The sequence below is a fragment of the Vulpes vulpes genome, chromosome 12 (genome assembly GCF_048418805.1).
Source record: "Vulpes vulpes isolate BD-2025 chromosome 12, VulVul3, whole genome shotgun sequence".
In the NCBI taxonomy this organism is placed as follows: Eukaryota; Metazoa; Chordata; class Mammalia; order Carnivora; family Canidae; genus Vulpes; species Vulpes vulpes.
The window spans coordinates 154,339,031-154,358,305 of record NC_132791.1 but is presented as its reverse complement, the minus strand read 5'-3'; the positions used below and the strand labels follow the sequence as shown (position 1 = coordinate 154,358,305).

General features: G+C 45.4%; 1 protein-coding gene across 2 annotated transcripts in view; it reads right to left on the bottom strand.

The window, feature by feature from the left end:
- The window catches only part of PLPP3 (phospholipid phosphatase 3), an 81,144-nt gene that overhangs the window by 35,614 nt on the left and 26,255 nt on the right, over positions 1-19,275 (bottom strand). For both annotated transcript variants that reach the window (XM_026007006.2, XM_072730823.1), the window contains exon 2: positions 3,525-3,682. In XM_026007006.2, coding sequence (XP_025862791.1) covers positions 3,525-3,682 — 158 coding nt within the window. The remainder of the gene's footprint in view (positions 1-3,524; positions 3,683-19,275) is intronic.

Here is a 19,275-nt window from a genome sequence, read left to right as displayed (position 1 = left end):
GGCCTGAGCAGCAAGTAGCAGGATGATTAGATTTCCAGCCCGGGAGCCCCCTCCACCCTCCCTGTCATTCACGCCCTCTGATCAGAAGCAGATCCTGGATGGAGCCAGCCAGGCTCTATGACCAGTCATAATGGGAAAGTGGGAAATGTGTTGTTGTTGTTTAATTTAGGCCGTATATAGCTTTTCCAGAATCGAGTACACTACAGTGAATTACTCATTTTTCCTCTGAGGCCTCTGCTTCTGCTTATTTCCATGAGTACTCTAATATTTGACGGCAGGTAAGTGGGTAAGCAGAACTCATTATGAGCCCACATCTCACACGTGCCTCCAGTCAAAATGCAGGGGTTGCTGGATCTGGGGATGAAGTCCTCTTGCAAAGAGCACTGGAGTGAGAGTCAAGAGATCTGGGTTTTACTTAACTAACTAGAAGAAAAGAGTGGGAGATAGGATGGGTCCCAAAGCTAGAGCTCCTTTCCTGATTCAATTTTAATTAGACGTGAGGTCTTGGCAAAGTCATTTCACCACTTTTTGATTGTTTACTTATCATTTATGATGAAAACAGTGAACATTCATTGAGTATACTGTAAGTGCCAAGTGCTGGGTTACTTTACATACATCATCTCCATTTAACACATGAGCCTGCTGAAGCTCAATGGGGTTCATTAACTTGCTACACATTCCACAGCAGGAGTTCAGATATGCTCCAGGGTTTCTACCTTCAACCTCCATGCTACCTAGCTGTTGGGGTTTCTGCAAGGGTGAAATGCTTGAATGCTTGAATGTGGTTCATAGGCTTCTATGGCACATAGGGGCACCTAACAAAGGACACCGATTATTTTGGTATTTTCTTGCCTGCTTTTCTTTCTTTTTTTCTTTTCTTCTTTTCCTTCCTTCCTTCCTTCTTCTTTCTTTCTTTCTTTCTTTCTTTCTTTCTTTCTTTCTTTTTCTTTCTTTCTTTCTTTTTCTTTCTCTCTCTCTCTATCTTTTTTTTTTTGGGGAACTATAGGAAAGCACTATCCAAACCTATTTTGCTGACATTGTATGGGATAAGGAAGCAATGCTGTGGCTCATCCTATAACCAAGGCCACGGCACATGACTATTTCAAGGAAACCTGAGAGGTCAAGGAGCATTTTAATTAAAACACCAACATGACATGAGGAGAAAAGCCAGCCAAACTAAACCCCTCAAAGCAGATTTTTCTCAGAAATGCTAGCATTTCAAAAGGAAGAAGGGGCTGGTCTTGGCCAACAGCAAGGAATGAGCTGCTGATCAGGAGTTTTGCTTGAGGAAGGAAGAGCAGGCCAGAAGCACAGCTCTCAGAAGTTTCTTTAGCACCCTATGTCCACTTAGCCCAGTGCTACAAAGCTTGTTCCCACAAGTAATGGCATCTGATTCTCAGAGCAATCCCCATGAGTGAATTCAAACACAGACGAGGAAACTAAGGGCTGGAAAGAGCTGTGATTCACTCGGTTCACGTGGCTGAGGGTGCGACTGCCTCTGAATGGTCCCTCTCCACTGCGCTGTACCAGGCAAGCCCATATTAATTGCAAGTAGAGAGAGCAAAGGGCACGTGACATCCCTGTCCCTATGCTATTTTTATAACCACTCCTGAGTTATAGTCAGCTTCCTAGAAGCACTCAATGAACTGATCCTCCAAGTGTCAAAAACACCTGTTCAAACTTTAGTACAAGATACTGTAGAACTATTTGCCTTCCATTACAAACTTCTTTTCCATGGAAAGCCATTCTTCCTGGAGCACTCAGCCCCCACACTGTCAATTTGGAGCAAATAGTAAAATTAGATTTTATATCTCTCAGTTTTTGAACACAAAGATCCTCAGTCCACCTTTAAGAAACTCCTAGAGTTGCCAAATGGACTGTTTTCATTTTAAAGGTTGGAAAGAATTCTACTAGGCCCCATCCCCCTTCCCAATTTCAAACTGTTGATTGTGTGCCTGGTTTACGATGTTATTAAAAAACAAAGAGGGGTCTCAGAGTTTACAACCCACCCCCAGAGTGGGGAAGTCAAAAGAAAAATTTCATGAAATGTGGTTCAGTACCATCAGCAGCTTGCATCTGATCCAGAATAGGCAAGAGTAGCCAACTGCCAAAACCTTGAGCAGTTAATTTGGATAGGACAGCCACTCTCAATTTGAAATCAAGTCTGCAAAATGGAAAAGAGGGCTTTGAAATAAGCTAGGAATAAGCTAGGCTCGAGCCCCTGTTTTTACTTGCTGTAGACTTTGAGCATATCATTTAACCCCCCTTGAGCTTCTGGTTTTCCATTTGTATAATGAGGGTACTAGCACTTAACTTGCATGTAGTATTCTTAACTTCAGCTTCCTTCCTTCTTGGCTTCTAATATAGGCCAAAGATAAGCTCCTAGGTTCTGGCTAATACAAACATGACTCAAGAATCTAAGAGAAAGAATTTATGATCTTGGTGGACATAACGCCTATCCCTTATGCCCACGTGGCTGGAGTTCAAAGGCAGAGAACAAACAGAAAATTCTGGAGGTGTAGAATGGACAGCTGTGAAAATGCAGAACTCACAAATTACAAGACTGGATTCCCATCAGCTACTCTCTCCCCCAACCCCGCTGCCCCACGTGGACACATCTAAAACAGAGTGCTGACATTCCAAGTAAAGCCCAAGTGGGCCATACCCCATTTTCCATGAGGCGACCATTGCTCAAAATAACTCTGAACTTTGTCTCAAAGTCTGTGGCACATTTTTGCATCCTCAGTGAGGACTTTTCCTTTAAGGGAAGATCTGTATGTTTATACTTGCACCTGAGTAACCTGTTCAGCAACTGGGAGTTTGCAAAGAATTTCAATATTCATGACCTCTTTTACTCTTCATTGCAATACTGTGAAGCAAGATGGTCATCCCTGGTTTGAAGGATGTACAGCTTGTCAGTGGAGTGCCAGGTCTAGAACTTCGGTCTCTTGATTCCAAGTCCCATTTTATTTTCACTTTGCCACCACAACCCCTGGATGTGAGAAGTGAACGATATGCCAGAGAATACTAGTGGCATGTGCTGTTATAGCAGCACACCATGGTGTGAAGACAGCCCAGAAAATGCCTGTGATACCTGATGGCAACTCTCTCTCCTCTGGGGCTCAGCCTCATGGCTCAGAGCTGAGACTCTGGGGAAAGGGGCATCTGGGTTCAAATACTAACTCTGCTGCTCCGCAGAACTCAGTTTCTTAATTTGTAGAAGAAAGATAAGAAGAGTATCTAGAATTCACCAGATGGTTGTGAGGATCATGTATACAAAGTATGTTAGAGAGGTGCTTCACGTACTTTCATAATACTCTTAGTATAGACGTGCATATATAGATTATACTTACAGTGTATACATGTATATTATTTGAAAATGCTTTTAGTAATAATACTAACCACATGAAATAAACAGTATTAATCAAATTCTACTTGATCTGCCAACCTGTGCTGGCTTGGATATTCTGAAATACGATCCAGGGGCGGTGAGCCAGGTTGAGCAAGGCAGCCCGGATGCTTACCGCGAGGATGGCGATGACAATCCCCACAGCACAGAGCACGGCATCGTTTATCGTCTCACCGATTTTCAGGGGATACTTGATGCTCTCGTCATTGCAATAAAACCCTCGGTGGTAAGGCTTGATGGTGCTTGTCTCAATGATGAGGAAGGGCAAGCCAGCTGTTCAGGATGGAACCGCCACATGGACCACGAAAAAAAAAAAAAAGGGAGACAAAGGGAAAAAATCAATAAAAGGAAGCAGTACTGACGGACAGCAAAGACCACTCCCAAATAACAGCATTGACAGTGACAGTAATTCTGTGCATTTGTAGCGACTTTTGGGCCACAGAGAGCGCTCAGTACATGCATGCCCGATGCCTGGTTCTTCCTGGTCATCCCCAATAGGAGCACAGCATGATCCTCTAGTCTTGTCCAGGAACGCCGAGGGGGACGATGGAAGAGCCAGGCCAGGAGCCTTCCCACTATGCCACACCCCTTGCTGAAACATAAGCTTAATTTGTAATAATTATCCACAGAGCCTCAAGTCTAATGATGTCTGGTTCTCCAAGTGCGTTAGTTATAACCACTCCCTCCTTGGAGAATCTCATCCTAAGGCTCGGTTGCTTGGAGCAGGGAAGGGCCCGGGAGTCAGATAACCTGAATTTGAATCTCAGATCCACCACTTCCTAGCAATGTTCTAATTCCAGCTTCCGGAGCCTCAGTTTCCTCACAAATGAGTCATGGGGACACGGGGAGGAGAACCATACAACTTATAGCATGATGCAGCCTGGCACATCATAGCTGCTCAGTGGTGCCCTTTTCAACCTTTTTCTTCCACAAAGGGTCACTAACAAGGCTAGGCAGCTGAGTGGGGCCCTGCTGCCTGTAGCCCTGGAGCAGAGCCCAAGGGCATCTGGGAGCATCAGGCAGCTGCTGCTGGTTTATCAGGGCTAGCTCAGATGCCATTCTCTTAAAGGTCATGGCAAATGGATTCCATCACCTGCCAGGAAAAGCTCCTCCTAAGGCTGAGGCAAAAAGCGAAGGCCTACAATATCTCTTGCCTGGTCACTGCCAACAGCCTCCACATCAGTCTCCTGGCCTTCATTGCCTCACACACGTATCAACCAGTTCACTTCCTGACTGAGAGCACGTCCCTGCCTTGCTTAGGCCTCGTCAACGACTCCCCACTGTGCAAGACGAGATAAAGTCCCTAAGTATGACCTCTGGAGTTCCCCGGGGCCTGGACCTCCCCCCTCTCCTCACTCACAGTCTGCTGCCCTCCTGCACACTGCTTCCAAGGAAACAGTGCACAGGGACTCTGTCTTGGTTCACAGTCTCCTCTCAGACTGGAAGACCTCTTCTTCTTCCCCTTGCCACCCAAGGTCAACACTGAGCTGCAATGCCACTGCACAAAGTAAAAGGTGGGCCACCAAATGTTAGGACCAGGGAAGATCACAGAAACTATCTTATTAACAGCCAGCATTAACGTAACAGCCACCAGCAATGTGGAAGATGCTTTATATCCATTTTTGAGTTGAGTCTTCCAACAACCTGAAGACGTCCTGTTAAATCATCATTTAAGCAGGCCTCATTCATCTTCAAGTGAAGAGAACAGAGACTAAAGAGAATATTTAGCTCATTCAGAGTCTCTTAGGTTATGCTCAAATGCTCGAATCCCCTAATTGAACTTTGCAATTGGTTTCATCCAACTGTGAATTGCATTTGCTGAAAAATCCCAAGATAAGCGGTTGTTTAAAAGATAAAATTCCATTTTCATGTTTTTCAAAAAAGAATTAAATTCCCGTCATGTTGCTCGAAGGCCCAGCCTACCTCCAAAAAAAAAAAAAAAAAAAATGTACCATGAACGCCACAATTTTTCAATTACTTTGGTCCAGACCAGCAGCGATAAAAATGCTCACTTTCTAAAAAAGTGTATTTATGTATCACTGTGCATACACACATGGATTTATTTGGTTTTATTCTTTGGATTTATTTGAATTCTACGGCTATTTATTTTGTGACCCCTAACTGCTTCCTGCTAGAACAACAATTTACTTTATCAAATTCATACTGGTGCTTTGAAAAGAAAGAAACAGCAACACACCACAGCATTGTGCCTGACCTTCTCAAAGTAAACACAGAGGGGCCCTGGAAGGCAGGAACCATTAGCTCTTGAGACTGTCTCTGCAAAGGAGTGGAGTGGGCAAGGGGAGGCAGTGTGTAAACGTGGTGGGGTAGAAAGGACAAGAGTAGTCAGCTGATCTTTGGGCGAGGGGACTGGGAGAGAGAAAATATCCTATGAGCCCGAACCATCTTCATTCTCCCACTCAACATTTTGAAATGTGGCCAAGTTGGCTATGGAAAGTAGCCGAGAAGCCAGGAGTATGATATTAATAGTCCGCTTTTAAAGTTCCACACGTCGTGATAAAACGTGGAGCTCCATGCCTGAGCCTGGCCACAGCCTCCGTGGTGCCTGGGAGCCAAAGCGTTGCTAATAAACTCAGGAAGGGAACAGACCCCAAGTGCCTTACATTTGTGCTACACTCTTAGGCCCCAGCTTCTATTTTTAATAGTGTTCACATGATAGGCCTGTAAAACATATGTTTCTAAGGACAATAAAACACATATAAAAGAGCTGTGGAGTTAGACAGAACTGGGTTAATGATCTCGATTCTGTTCCCTGCTACTTGAGCAAGTTATTTCCCATCTCCAAAACGCCCTTCTCACCTGTGCAATGGGGGAAGAAGGAGACCTAGCTTGGGGACTGGCTGGGACGATATGATATGCTGCTACATTAATCTATTCATTTATTCAACAAACATTTATTCAGTCTTCACTACATACACAAAGTACAAGGAATACAAAGATGGCATAAACCATGCCCTCAAGGAGCTTATAGTCTAGTATGGGAAGGTGTAATGGGAGAAAATGAGTGCAGGAAGTTGCTTAGTTAAAAGAAATCAAGCAATAGCACTGGGTCACATCAACACGGAGTCTGGCACACACTATGGACACTCAATAAATGTTAAAAGGATGAAGGGGGTGGGGACAATCCCACAGAGAAGGCTAGTAAAGAAAATCTGTTTATTCTGTTTCTTTGCCCTCTCTTAATCTGGGAGCAATCCAAATCCTTTCTTTTCCTCCTTTGCCTAAGGCTTGGGGAGTTTCCGGTTCTGATTATATGGATGATGACCACAAACAGACAAGAGGTTGGATCTGAATTATGTTCTGTTTATTTGCTTGAAAGGCATGGAGATAGCATTTGGAAAACCCAATGGCTTTTTCTGTCTCCCCTACAAACTTGTGGTATGATTGGGGGGGGATGCCAGTCTAGGCTTGACTTTGCTCCAGAAGAGAGTAACCTCAGATTCCCTTCAGTTGGTTGGAAAAGCGTAAGCATTTTCTCAACAGGACAGCTAGTCCTCAAGAGACAGCACCATGCCTTGCCTCTCCAGGGCACAGGAAAGAAGCTGTTTTTTTTCCAGAGTGCAGTCTCCAACCTGGCACCATCTTTATTACCAACCACCATGGTCCCTGATCACTTCATTTCAAGAAAATTTTCAGTGCGAGTGCCTGGGAATCTACAGGTGACAACATCATAGTAACTGTCCTCAACAGGCTCATGGTATTTTAAGAAAATTACAAAAACAAGTGCACTAAAATATTTCTAAACATGAGGACTGACATATGTATAGAGCATAGGGAACACTAAAGATGGCCCACAGAGGGTGGGATGGGAGGCTGGAGGGAACCTTTACATGAGTAAGAGGTTTCCGGGGTCCAGGGACCAAGTACACTCAAGAGACTCAGTGTAGTTTCAGGATTTCAATAAAGCAGTCAACAAAACCAATGGCCACTACCAGAATATGATTTTTAATTTGGCTTACAAAGCTAGAAGAGACATGTAAGTAGACGATGAAAGGAAGAAAGGGAAAGCTAACACAGACAACAACAGTAGCTAACATTTTTTAGAAGATTTGTATTTATTTATTCATGAGAGACACACAGAGAGAGAGATGCAGAGACACAGGCAGAGGGAGAAGCAGGCTCCCTGCTGAGCAAGGGACCTGACGCAGGATTCAATCCCAGGACCCCAGGACCATGACCTGAGCCGAAGGCAGGCGCTCAATCACTGAGCCACCCAGGAGTCCCAATAGCAGCTAACATTTACCAAACGACCATTACGTGCCCAAACTGTGCTAAGGAATCCCCCACAGAAATGTCTGCCGTCTGACAAACCCACATGTCTATTATGTTCTCAGGACTGACTGGGCCACTGTGCCGAGGGAAGTCCCAACCTCCAAGTGGTCCAAGGGCTGCTAGGAGAACAGTCATAACAACGAGCACATTCAGGCACCCTAAGATTCTGAGGGACTAAAAGTGACTTACTGGAGCCACTTGGACTTTCGGGTGCTTTCTAAAGTTGAGCAAGTCACTTAAAACAGAGCAGGAAGCCTGTATGAGTATTGATAAATTAGTTACAGCTCAGCAAATGTCATGGCCTTTGAAGAAGATGCTTTATACGGAACAGTCCAGGCAATAGCACAGGTGATTATTCACTGAATATTCACCACATTGCACACATGCGCTCAGTATCTAATTTAACCAACACTCTGAAGCCAATATCCTAGACTTTAGATTTATCTCTAATGAAAGGTGCATTACCAGCTTCTTGCAAAGCAGAACCAAAAAATATGTGTGTGTGTGTGTACATATCATCTGGTGATTCTAGACCCCAACTCAAAGAATTTCTCCTTCTTTTAATCAAGGATCAATTAACTTCCTATACCTGCAGGGACCTCTTGGGATGTGTAAGCTGCAGAGGAGGCGAAATACGAACTCAATGACAAACACTTAATGGGCAGAAAATCAAAGCATGAAGAAAGGCCCCTGTGTTGGGTTCGGGCCTTTGAAACTCCTTGGGCTTTGAAAAACTAACACTCGAGCAGGTTGGGTGGTTTGGGGGGTGGGGTGTAAAAAAACACAGGGTAAGTTTTTGTGGCCCACCCATTGATAAAGTCATGTGGGAAGTGTTACCAAAGTGACCCAGCCCCAGAGCCTTGCTCCTTTCAGCCACAGCTTCACATTTGCACAAAATTAAATACAGCCTCCTGCTCTCAAAGTGCTTTTTAGAGAGCCCGTGGTGTGCGTCAGGGAAAGAGTTGGGGTGGGAGACCGAATAAGAAATTTTCGTGCTTTGGCAGGACCCAACTCAGAGCATCAGGGAGGGGCTGCTCATGGCTCCTCTACACCAAGTCCTTCGAGCGTCTTTCCCAGAGTTGTCCAGCTTTCTACTTCATCCAAACTGTAGTTACCTTAACATAAGCAGAGTCCAGCATCTGTGAGAGTAATAAATAAACGAATATCTGCGGAAAGCCTACACACCTACCCACAGAAGAACAGTGGGTGCAGAAAACGTGTGTGGGTCTCAAGCACAGACTCACTGCTCCAATCAGGCGGCGAGCAGAACCCCACAACAGGACTTTAGACATCTTACCTACAGGACAGACTCTACTGTTCTGCTCATTTTACAAATGACAGACTGAGGCTCAGAAAGTTTTGAAGCAGCTCATCCAAAGCACAAAGCTAGCAAATGATGTCAATACGGACCAGATGTTAGAAATATGGATGGAAGGCATGGGGCTTCTGATTTCAAACTTAGAGTCCAACTAGGAATTAATGTATCTGAACTTCCACGTTCTTATTTTCATTTGTATCCGACGGATAGCTGAGGCCAGAAGTTTTGTAATGTGTCCAGGGTTCTCACATGAGTCAGTTGGTCACTGGGACTTGAACCCAGGTCTGTCTGTCTTTTGGTTCATGTTTTCTTACTCCATGACCTGACCCTCCCTTTCTTTATAAATGTATTCCCTGTTAAAATATGACCAATTGCTTTTTTTTTTTTTAAATCACTTAAGGCCAGAATGGTCAACCCAACTACTACTTAGAGGTTCAAAATACAAATATTTATGTTGCTTGTAAGTGACAGGGTTTCTATTTAAAGTAATTAATTGCTACTGGTCTTAGAAGTGTGCAAACTTTCTTTGGTTTACGATATTTGTCCAGATTTTTATACTGGATACAATCCAGAAGAGACAAAACTAAGTTTACTATGAAGGCGTTTCCCACCTTTGAAACGGGCTGCCATGAAAAACACTTGCTGTTGGCTGCTGTGAACAGGCAATATTCGGGGTCTAGGGGTTTTTCTTTGACAAACGCTCATTCTTCAAAACTAGAAAGTCTAGGTCCCTTCTTTACAAAAAGAAGGTTGTCAGCATCGAAAGCAACTCCGTGGCGGAAGAAATCGGTGGCAGATCTAGTCCTGGTGCCTGGGTCTCCTGGGCCTTGAGTGCAATTCCACAAACATGTAGGGACAGTTCGTGACTACAGGGCACTATTGGGTGCTGGGGACACACAATATCAAGATACTGCACTGTTTCTGAGTTTCTCAACTTTGGAAAGTCTCAGGTTCCATGACAAAGGGACACCTGTCTTTAGTCTAATCGTGGGTGTAGGAAAGAACTTTGGATGGCCTTTCTTATTTGAAAGTGCTTAAAGAGAAAACATTTTACTCTCCAAAATAGCATGGGCCACCTTAAAACTCTAGGTCCTGCCCGTTTTTGGCCTTTCCAGTTGGATTTTGAAAGGGCTGTCAGATCCACCAGGGACTAAAGAACAAACCAGCCAACCGCACATGATTCAGACCTTCCACGAGGAGAGCCCCAGCCCTCTTCTGTAGCCATGATATGTCTAGTAATACACAACTACCAGAGCTAATAGGACTTACAATCCCTCTACCTCGAGTCAAACTGGGTCACCTACCTTCCTCTTTTGACCCTTATTTTTTTTTAATTTTTTTAAAAAGATTTTATTCATTTACTCATGAGACACGCAGAGAGGCAGAGACCCAGGCAGAGGGAGAAGCAGGCTCCCTGCAGGGAGCCTGATGCAAGACTTGATCCCAGGACCCCAGGATCACAACCTGAGCCAAAGATGCTCAACCACTGAGCCACCCAGGCGTCCCTTTGACCTCTCTTTTAAATAAGGATGAGAAAATTTGCATTGGGTACCTACTATGTAGGTGCCAGGAGCTCTGGATACATCAAATGATGTAACTCTCAAAACAATCCTCTAAAATAATTAATATACGACCCAAGAAGAGAGAGTCAGAGAGATGATCTATCACTGCTGCTGCTAAGAGCAGTGTAACCAGGATAGATAATAGAATACTGAGAACCTTGAAGTTCATTCAGAGATGGTGCCAGTTAGGCTTTCTTGCTAAGTACACGCAGCAACCAGGTCTATGCAGATATTAGCAAAGCTACAAAGCTCTGGGAAAAGTGTACGCGGACCTTGAACAAGGATAAAAAGCAAGGCTCCTCCTTAGAGGTTGAGATGGATTTATATAGATCCAGCTACTCTCCTGCCTCAGTCTCCCTGATGACCCAAATGTTGTTATTTCCAATACGGCAGCCCAAAGCTAGGATGCAGCAAGAAACCCAATGCGTGCATTGGGTTTTATAGCCCTTACATAAATAATCACATTCAATTTTCCTAACAACTCCATGGAATGTCTTAATATCTAGATTGAAGTGCCACTGGCAAACTCCTCTATCTGTCTTTCAAGACATAAATATCTCATACAAAGGACTCACTGAGCCATGTTAGCCACTCTGGCAGAGCTACTTTTTTTGACTTATCCATGAACTTCAGCGTCAGGGAGATAGGATTATATGTCCTACTTCTATCACCTGCCACGCTTACTGTATGACCTTAGGCAAGTCACCTTACCTCTCTGAGTTTCATCAACGTACAACAGGACTTTGTACAGTAATTCCCAAGGTACAGAGTTGATTGTGAGTGAGACACAGTTTATAAAATACCCAATTGCCTGGCTCCGTAAATATTAGCTCCTGCTCCTGTATGTGACAGGAAGCCACTGAAAGCTTTTAAGCAGGTATAAGATGTGATGAGAGTTCGGTCAAAAGCTCACTCAAGCAGCTGAGGCCTGCCAACTCCTTCCCAAATGCAATCTGATCCCACGGGGGAAGCACGCTCATAAAATCCTATAATTCGAGGGACTTCTTGGGATTGTATAAATAGAAGGGGCTTCAACAGTGGTTAGCAGGACCTGGCACCCTGCGTAGAGAAGAAATATCATGGCAGGAATCCTGCCATGCATTGTCAAAAGATCATATAAGGCTGATGGGAGGTAAGTCTGTAAGGGGGAACAATTTTTTCTTTTCATTTTCCCAAAGAGTTAAACATACATCCGTCAGCGTGCATGGTCCACCCAAGCTATGCCGCCCAGGTGTACACAAACACCACATTCACATGGCGGTAAAATAAACAACACGTGGACGGGCAGGACATCAGATACCAGGGAAGGCCAAAGTTCAAGATAATGAAAAGGCAAGACTGGAGCCAGACACGGTGCCAAAAATGAAGAGCTGGAACGTTATTGGAGATGCTGTGAGAACAAAATCATGCTGGTACGCAGTCCAAGGCCACCAGGGCACCCCAAGATAACCTACTGAGCTGCATGGGCCAATCTAGGTCAAAGGCCAAACGCTCACACACAACCTGGCCCACAAAGATGTTCTATTTGGCCATCCACTGCTTATAGTTCTTAACATTGGTTGTTACCATTTAATGACAGGGGATCTCACATAGCATCCAGATTTCCGGTTCTTGAACCCGTTCTAACACTATTTGGCAATGCAGGCAGTACAAACTGTGGCTATATGTGTTCTGCACCATTCCCTGTCATCACCCTGACCTCCAGGCTGCAGGTCAGTTATCACTGTCACTGAGCATGCACTGTTGATTTTCCTATGCCTGGTGTGCTTCCATCATTTATGTTACCTACCTGGCCCCCGTAGACATTTCGCTTTTGTCACCACTGCTCTAGAAAATAGGGAAATCCTTGGATGAACCCATCAAAATTGAAATAACCAACTCTTGCTTCAACAATGTCCTCTGTGGTAGGTAATGGCCTCTTGGGACATGTGTATATGTGTATGAGTATATGCATGAGTATATATATTTGTTTTAACCTTAAGCCTACCTGTGTTCAACTATAAATCCAAGGACTTATCCATCATACCCTAGCACTCTATATACCTTTTTCTGTAAGTCCTCTACACTAACTGATAGTCTCTTCAGAAAAGGGTGTCCATATTTTATACATATTTTATACATATCTGGGTGTCCAGCACAAAGAGTAATTCCTAGGACTAAGTGGGTGCCTCACAAATGGATATTGGATAAATGTATACAGGAAACAAACTAAAATCCAGACAATGTGGCTCTGCCCCAAATACAGCCAGTGTACGGCTTATTACGATCTTCCCCCATCCCCCACCTTCCTGAGTTTTAATCTGAACTCTCTCTTGTCTCAACTCCTGTTTTTTTTTCTTTTTTTTTTTTTTTTAAGATTTTATTTGTTCATTTATGAGAGACACAGAGAGAGAGAGAGAGAGAGAGAGAGAGGCAGAGGGTGAAGTAGGCTCCATGCAGGGAGCCCTATGTGGGACTCGATGCTGGGACTCCAGGATCAGGCCTTGGGCCGAAGGCAGGCGCTAAACTGCTCAGCCACCCAGGGATCCCCTCAACTCCTGTTTTCCTAACACAATACCCCAAAGCAACGCACCAGCACACATCTCACAAAGAGCAGACAAATCCATGAGGAACTATTACAGGGCACCTAGCCAGTTTCAAGTCTCAGACGGGCGCTGTTGGGCTGGATGACTGCTGAGACTCTGAATTCTCAGTTTCCCAATCTTTTTCATGTAGTGAAACCATCGGCAAGTCCTTTGTAGGGCCCCCCCAGGTACGCTGAGCAGGCTGCTGCTCAGTGCTTCAGCTGTCCCAAGGGCTAAGAGATCCATTTCGGCATAGCCCTGACCCACTTCCTGCGATCCTCTGGGGAACCGCTGCCCAGGGGAAAGCTCCCAGGCAGAGGAAGAGCACAAATCTCAAGAAGGCAACTTTGACCTGGGTTTGAAAACCAGTTTTGCCACTTAACATCTATGCAACCATCAGCTTAACTTCTCAGAGCGCCTCCCCTTGATAAAGAGGACACCAAATATCCACTTTGATGAGCTGCGGGGATGTCCTATCACAGGGCAGGGATTTAACCAAGGTTAGTTCTCTGCCCTCCCACTCTGAAAATCTACTCTCCAGCTATTCACATGATGCCAATCAGCCGGCTTGACTGGTTTCCTCTAGAAAGTGGCCAAACTCACCTGGACACGGCTGTGACAGCTCAGACGAGGGCTGTCACTCGAGCTAAGTAAAGCTGGGGCAGTTCCAGCGGGCCGGGGACAAGACAACCCCCATGCCAGGAGCACACTCCCCATCCCCAGCCTGTCGAGGTTCTTTTTGTAAAACCCAGAAACCTTCTTCAAATCTGACGGCTGCCACCTGCACAAATAATTCGGGGATGCAATTTTGTAACTGAATACAAGCCTGAAAGCTGGCAAGTTTGAAGTCCAAAATAATCCCTTTGACCTTCTGCCTAAATGCTCACTAATCACTTTTTAATTTGTAGTATATTTCCTCTCTAGGTGCTGTACTTGCAGGCTACATTTTCGTTTTAGGAGTATCCAGGGAGTGAATGGCATTACAAAATACCTGATTAAAGTACAAGTCAAACTTCTCTCCCCAACATCTGAGGCTTGGTGTATGCCCCACCGAGTTTTCCAAGTTGCATTGCGTGGCAAGAAAGTGAAGGAGTAAAAGACCGCTTTGAAGGAGAGTCCTCACTGGGAGAATTAGGGGCTACAGGAATTTATAGATGTGGTCCCTGCCCTCTAAGAACACAGACTCTGGGGACAGCTACCCATGATGCAGCGCGACAGGACCATCCAGGGAGGCATTTCAAAAATGCTCAGGGAGCACCGAGGACGCGTGTTAGCGCATGACTGGGCCACCAGCAGGGATGTAGTGGCAGTTTATGGACTAACCCAGCAAATGCATTTCAAAGATTCCTTGCAATCATTTGAATGCCAACAACGCAGTTAAGGCTATACAAAAAAATTTTTACAAATAAAAGCAGTAAAATAAAAACCCAGACCTGGAAAGATTTCCCCTAAAAAGCAGTTCACAAAAGTGCTCCTGTAGCCCACCCTCATCCCCTACCCAAATTTTAGCCCTAAGGAAAAGGAGAAAAGGAGTTTGAAGGAGCCCATCCACCTCCTAATGCTGAAAAGATGCTAAAATGGGCAAACTGGCAGCTAAAACTGTTGTTCACTCCATAAGAAACGCCTTCCCTGGTGACAAAGGCTTCCAGTTTAATCATCACTAGGATTACTACCAACTGAAATAAGCTGAATCCAAATAGATGGGTTAGGATCATTCCACAGTGTGTGTGTTTATCCCAGTGAATCAGGCAACCTTTCACCTACTGAATAAGGTAGCCCGAGCTGGGCCAGTTCAGCCAATGTCCTGGAGAAGAAAATGATTTCCACACTAGTTTCTGATTCAGTGAAGAGATGCCTGCTATCACGAAGAACACAATACAAGCAAGTGTGGGAGTGTTAGTGGAGTTTCTTTTGGCAAGGCAACCTAAAAAACAAATACCAACCAACACTAACTGACAATACTAATGACTCGTATTCATCAGTGTTAGTTCCGTGGCAAACTACCCATATAGTCACACTTCTGTTCTCTCGGGCTCCGTTTCTTCATGTGCAAAATGAAAGGGGCGGTTTTATCAGGTGTCTTGTGAATGTCTCTAATTTAGGAGTTTTCACCTTTAGCCTCAGCATTTTATAAACAAACTGCAGGGGCAGCCCGGGTGGCTCAGTGGTTTAGGGCTGCCTTCAGCCCAGGGCGTGATCCTGGAGACCGGAGACAGAGGATCGAATCCCACGTCGGGCTCCCTGCATGGAGCCTGCTTCTCCTCAACCTGTGTTTCTGCCTCTCTCTCTCTCTCTGTGTGTCTCTCAGAAATAAATAAAATCTTTAAACAAAAAAACTGCAGGCTCATTCCCAGGGCGTCCTTATAGAGCAGACAGATGGGCATCACCACCTGCCTGCTCTCCCTACTGGGGGAACTGAGCAGCACACTAGGTTCTTTTAAGCCTGGGAAGAGATGGCCAAGCAGAGCCCGCCAGAAGTCAAAGGTGCTCATTTATAAAGAACAGCTTTGGAAACATCCCTGAATCTGCAGACCTGCAGATACAAACTAAATTAGTGATCAGCAGCTCTTGGCTCTGTCAAAGAAGTCGGTTAACAGCAAAAACGTGGTGTGGGTTGGAGGCAGGTGGGAATTAGCATCAGCTCATGCAGCAAACCAGACACTATTCTAGGCGCTTTACAGCGGGGCCTCTTTTATTCCTCTTGCTAATCCTTTCCAGGTAAGCAGTACAGCTAGATTTTGCAAAGGCCTAGGCTGAAGATCAGAGGTAAGGCGGCAGAACAGAGCTGCCACTGGGTCGGGCTGACTCTCCACAGGTCTGGGCAGCACGGTGTTGCCTCTATCTGTAGATGTTTGCCTAGACGAGAAAGGGTGACTCTGGTAAACTGGCTGGCTTTCTGTAGTTAGAAATCCCGATGCTCTGGGGCCACTCTCAGTTGCTCTGGGAGCCCTCCCCTTCCCCCCACCAGGATGGGGATAACAAAATCTGGGCATTCAGATACAGGAGAACGAGCTGCAGGGAAAAAAGAAAAAAAAAAGAAAAAAAACCTAGGTGGTTTGCTATAGGAACCCTATTGTTCCAGAGGGAAACTCTTTTGCCAAAACTCTCCAGGAAGCCACTGCTCTGTGATGCATTTTTCAGCTGTTGAGAGAAAAGGGTAGTTCCTGGGATGTTTTCTTCAATGGTACTGGAAGCCAGGCCCTTAATCCTTGCAAAGCAGCAAGGAGCCAGCTTCCCTCAGAGGGACAAAATGTCTAGAGGCCTTCTTCCAAATAAAAACATAAAAAACTCCTCAACTTTCCCCTCACGACCTCTCTGAATGTGTGAATCAGGCATTGGAGGAGAAGGTAGCAGGGGCCCAAGGGGGGGTTCAGGCCTTCTCTGCACCCCGCCTCCCCTGCTGGCCCAGCCCACCTGACCTCTCCAGAGCGGTAAATTACAAAGCCCCCACTGTTCTCTTTGCCCATCCTCCCCACATCCTCCCTACCCACCCCACCCCCCACACACATACATTTTTTTTAAGGGCGAAATGCCAAATAACATTATTCCCCTTCACCATGGTATTGCCATGAGAGCTGCCTGGTATGTTTGCCTGAAAACTGGAAGGTTTTCATGGAAATCTCGGCCTCCAACTACAGCTCTCCCTTTGTGGAAATGGACTTGGAAAGAAGTAGAAGGCCCCTCACTGGAACCTAACTGGGCAGACAAGAGCAGAGAGGGAGGCCCCAGGGATGGCTCAGAGGCCTGGGGATACCGGACTGTGCCTTTGGCAGCCTGGAACAGACCCCCGGGCACCCTTGCACAGCTACCTTCTCCAGCAGCTCACCCCCCTGCACGAGGTGGCTGTCTGTAATGGGCAGCCTCACCCCAGAGTAGAGATCCTGTTCTAGAATTTCAGGGGGCAGGGGAGCGCTCGCAATGTTTATGTTACCCACGGGTGCAAACACGTTTGTTTCCCGGGCACATGATGTCAATAGCAGAAAACCGTTTCCCAACTCATCTTAATCATCTGAGCTCCAAGGAAAATCAAAACTTTGATTTTTGAGGTTTGGTCGTGTTTTGTGACCGTTTGGAATTAGCTGACCTAGCATGAGTTCCTCCCTTCTCTGGTTGTGGCAGTGGGACCCCAAGACTCATGAATCCTAAGGACCTCGGTGTCCTTCTAGGCCAAACGAGGCCCAGTGTGGAAGAAGGGCTGTGATGATTTCCTGAGACAGGGTGTATGGGGGTGTCAAAGAGCTGGGCCCTGCCTGGCACACATGCACTCTCAGGTCTTTCCATACCCCCCCGCTCCCCAGCCTAAAGGGAGGGTACAGACTGCCGAGTGCAGGAAAATAATCTCTCCTATCCTGCTCCCTGTACTGCTGAGAGCAAAACTGTGGATGGGCTCCTGCTTGTCCATCAAGATGACAGAATGGGTCTCAGGGAATTAATTATTCAACAAACTGGCCCTTCACAAATCCCATCCAAAGGAATGGTTTGATGCCTTTCAGTACACTGACTATACAAAATCCTGAAAGACCAGTGCACTTCAAAAGCCTCACAAAAACCCAGGCCTGGGTTTGGCAGGAGTTCCTCAGCCACTGGGTTTTTCTGTGTGTGGTTTATAATAACATGCAAGCCTGATGCCAACTCCTAATCTATTAAGGGACTGCCAATTAGCAGGGGGCTTAGAGCTGCAGGTTTGAGAACTGGGGAGCAGGTCTAATTAGGGTTCCAAATCATTTCTCTCTATCTTCCCCTCTCAATCTGACACCAGGTATACTGACCCATTGTTCTGTATATAACCTGTCCCTATTTCTCAGCACACTTTGTTTCAAGGTTCGAGGCCTGAAGGCTGGTGCTTATTTTCATGTCTGTCTTTAAGGGTAAAATTGGGCATTGAACGAGGATTATTCTCTGGATAGTGACTTTTGGATTTGGCCAATCATGAAAATCATCAGGGGCACTCATTAAAAAAACACATTCCAGGCACTACCCAGACCTGCTTTAATAACTCAATCAGAATTCCCAGGACAAGGGCCTGAGAATTCTCCATCTCAACAAGCCTTTTAAAATGATTCTATTCCCTGGAGATTTGGGAGTCACTGCTCTAAAAAGTAAACATAATTTCAGTTTTGAATTCAAGGGCTTTAAAAAAAATGGATGCATAATATACATAACATGAAACTTATATATACATCCACCAAATTAACCTGATTTTACACCACACTGAATATCAAATGTTTACTGTCGCACCTATTGTGTTGTGCTAGAGACAGGAAATGCTGAGACATTAGAGGAAAACAGGGTTCCTTCCCTCAGAAGAGCTCCCTGTCTAGGGATGCAGCAACATCCCAGCAGAAAAGCTGGTCTTTCTTACCTATGGATCCCATGAGATTGCAAACCTGCAGCTCTTCCTTTCTCATTTCTCTTCTGCCTTATGGTGGACTTCACTTTACAGTATCTTTGCCAAGATGGGCATCCAATAGGAAACAGAAGGATTTCAGACACCCAACGTCAGAGGCCTATCTTAAAAGGGGAAAAAAAGCCGGAGAAACATATGGTTTCAAGATACAGGAGAAAATATGGGCCTTAGGACGGCCAAGACTGAAGCCAGAAACAGGGTGGGTCCCTGTGCAGCAGACAAAGCCCTAGGCTGGGTTTCGGAGCCCAAGCCTGGATAATGTTCTCCACTTAAAGTCCCTGTTCTTCACTGAGCCTCCTTATCTATAAAAGAGAGGAAATTGGACTGTGTGGTCATATCCCAAAGCATGCGTAGCATGAACCCTTTCCCTGGAGACTCCATCAAAGTTCACTGCTGAGTTTCAAAGGGAGATGTACAAGCTGGAAGAACCACAGTTCTCCAGAACACTCTCTGCAGAAAAGTCAGCCTAAGTGATCTCTAACGGGCTCTAACATTATGTTTCATGTATACGGCTTTCAAACAAGACTTGCTTCTTAGCCAGCAGAAAACAGCATTTTCTATTTACCCTCGGCAGTGCTGGCTATACAGCAGAGACTCAAAATAAAGGACTATGTCTAGGGCAGACGGTGGCAAAGGACCCACAGAAATAAAGCTCCCTGCTAACTGAGGTGTGACCAACCACCTTCCCGAGGAAAAGCCCTTCTGCATTTTTTAGACACATC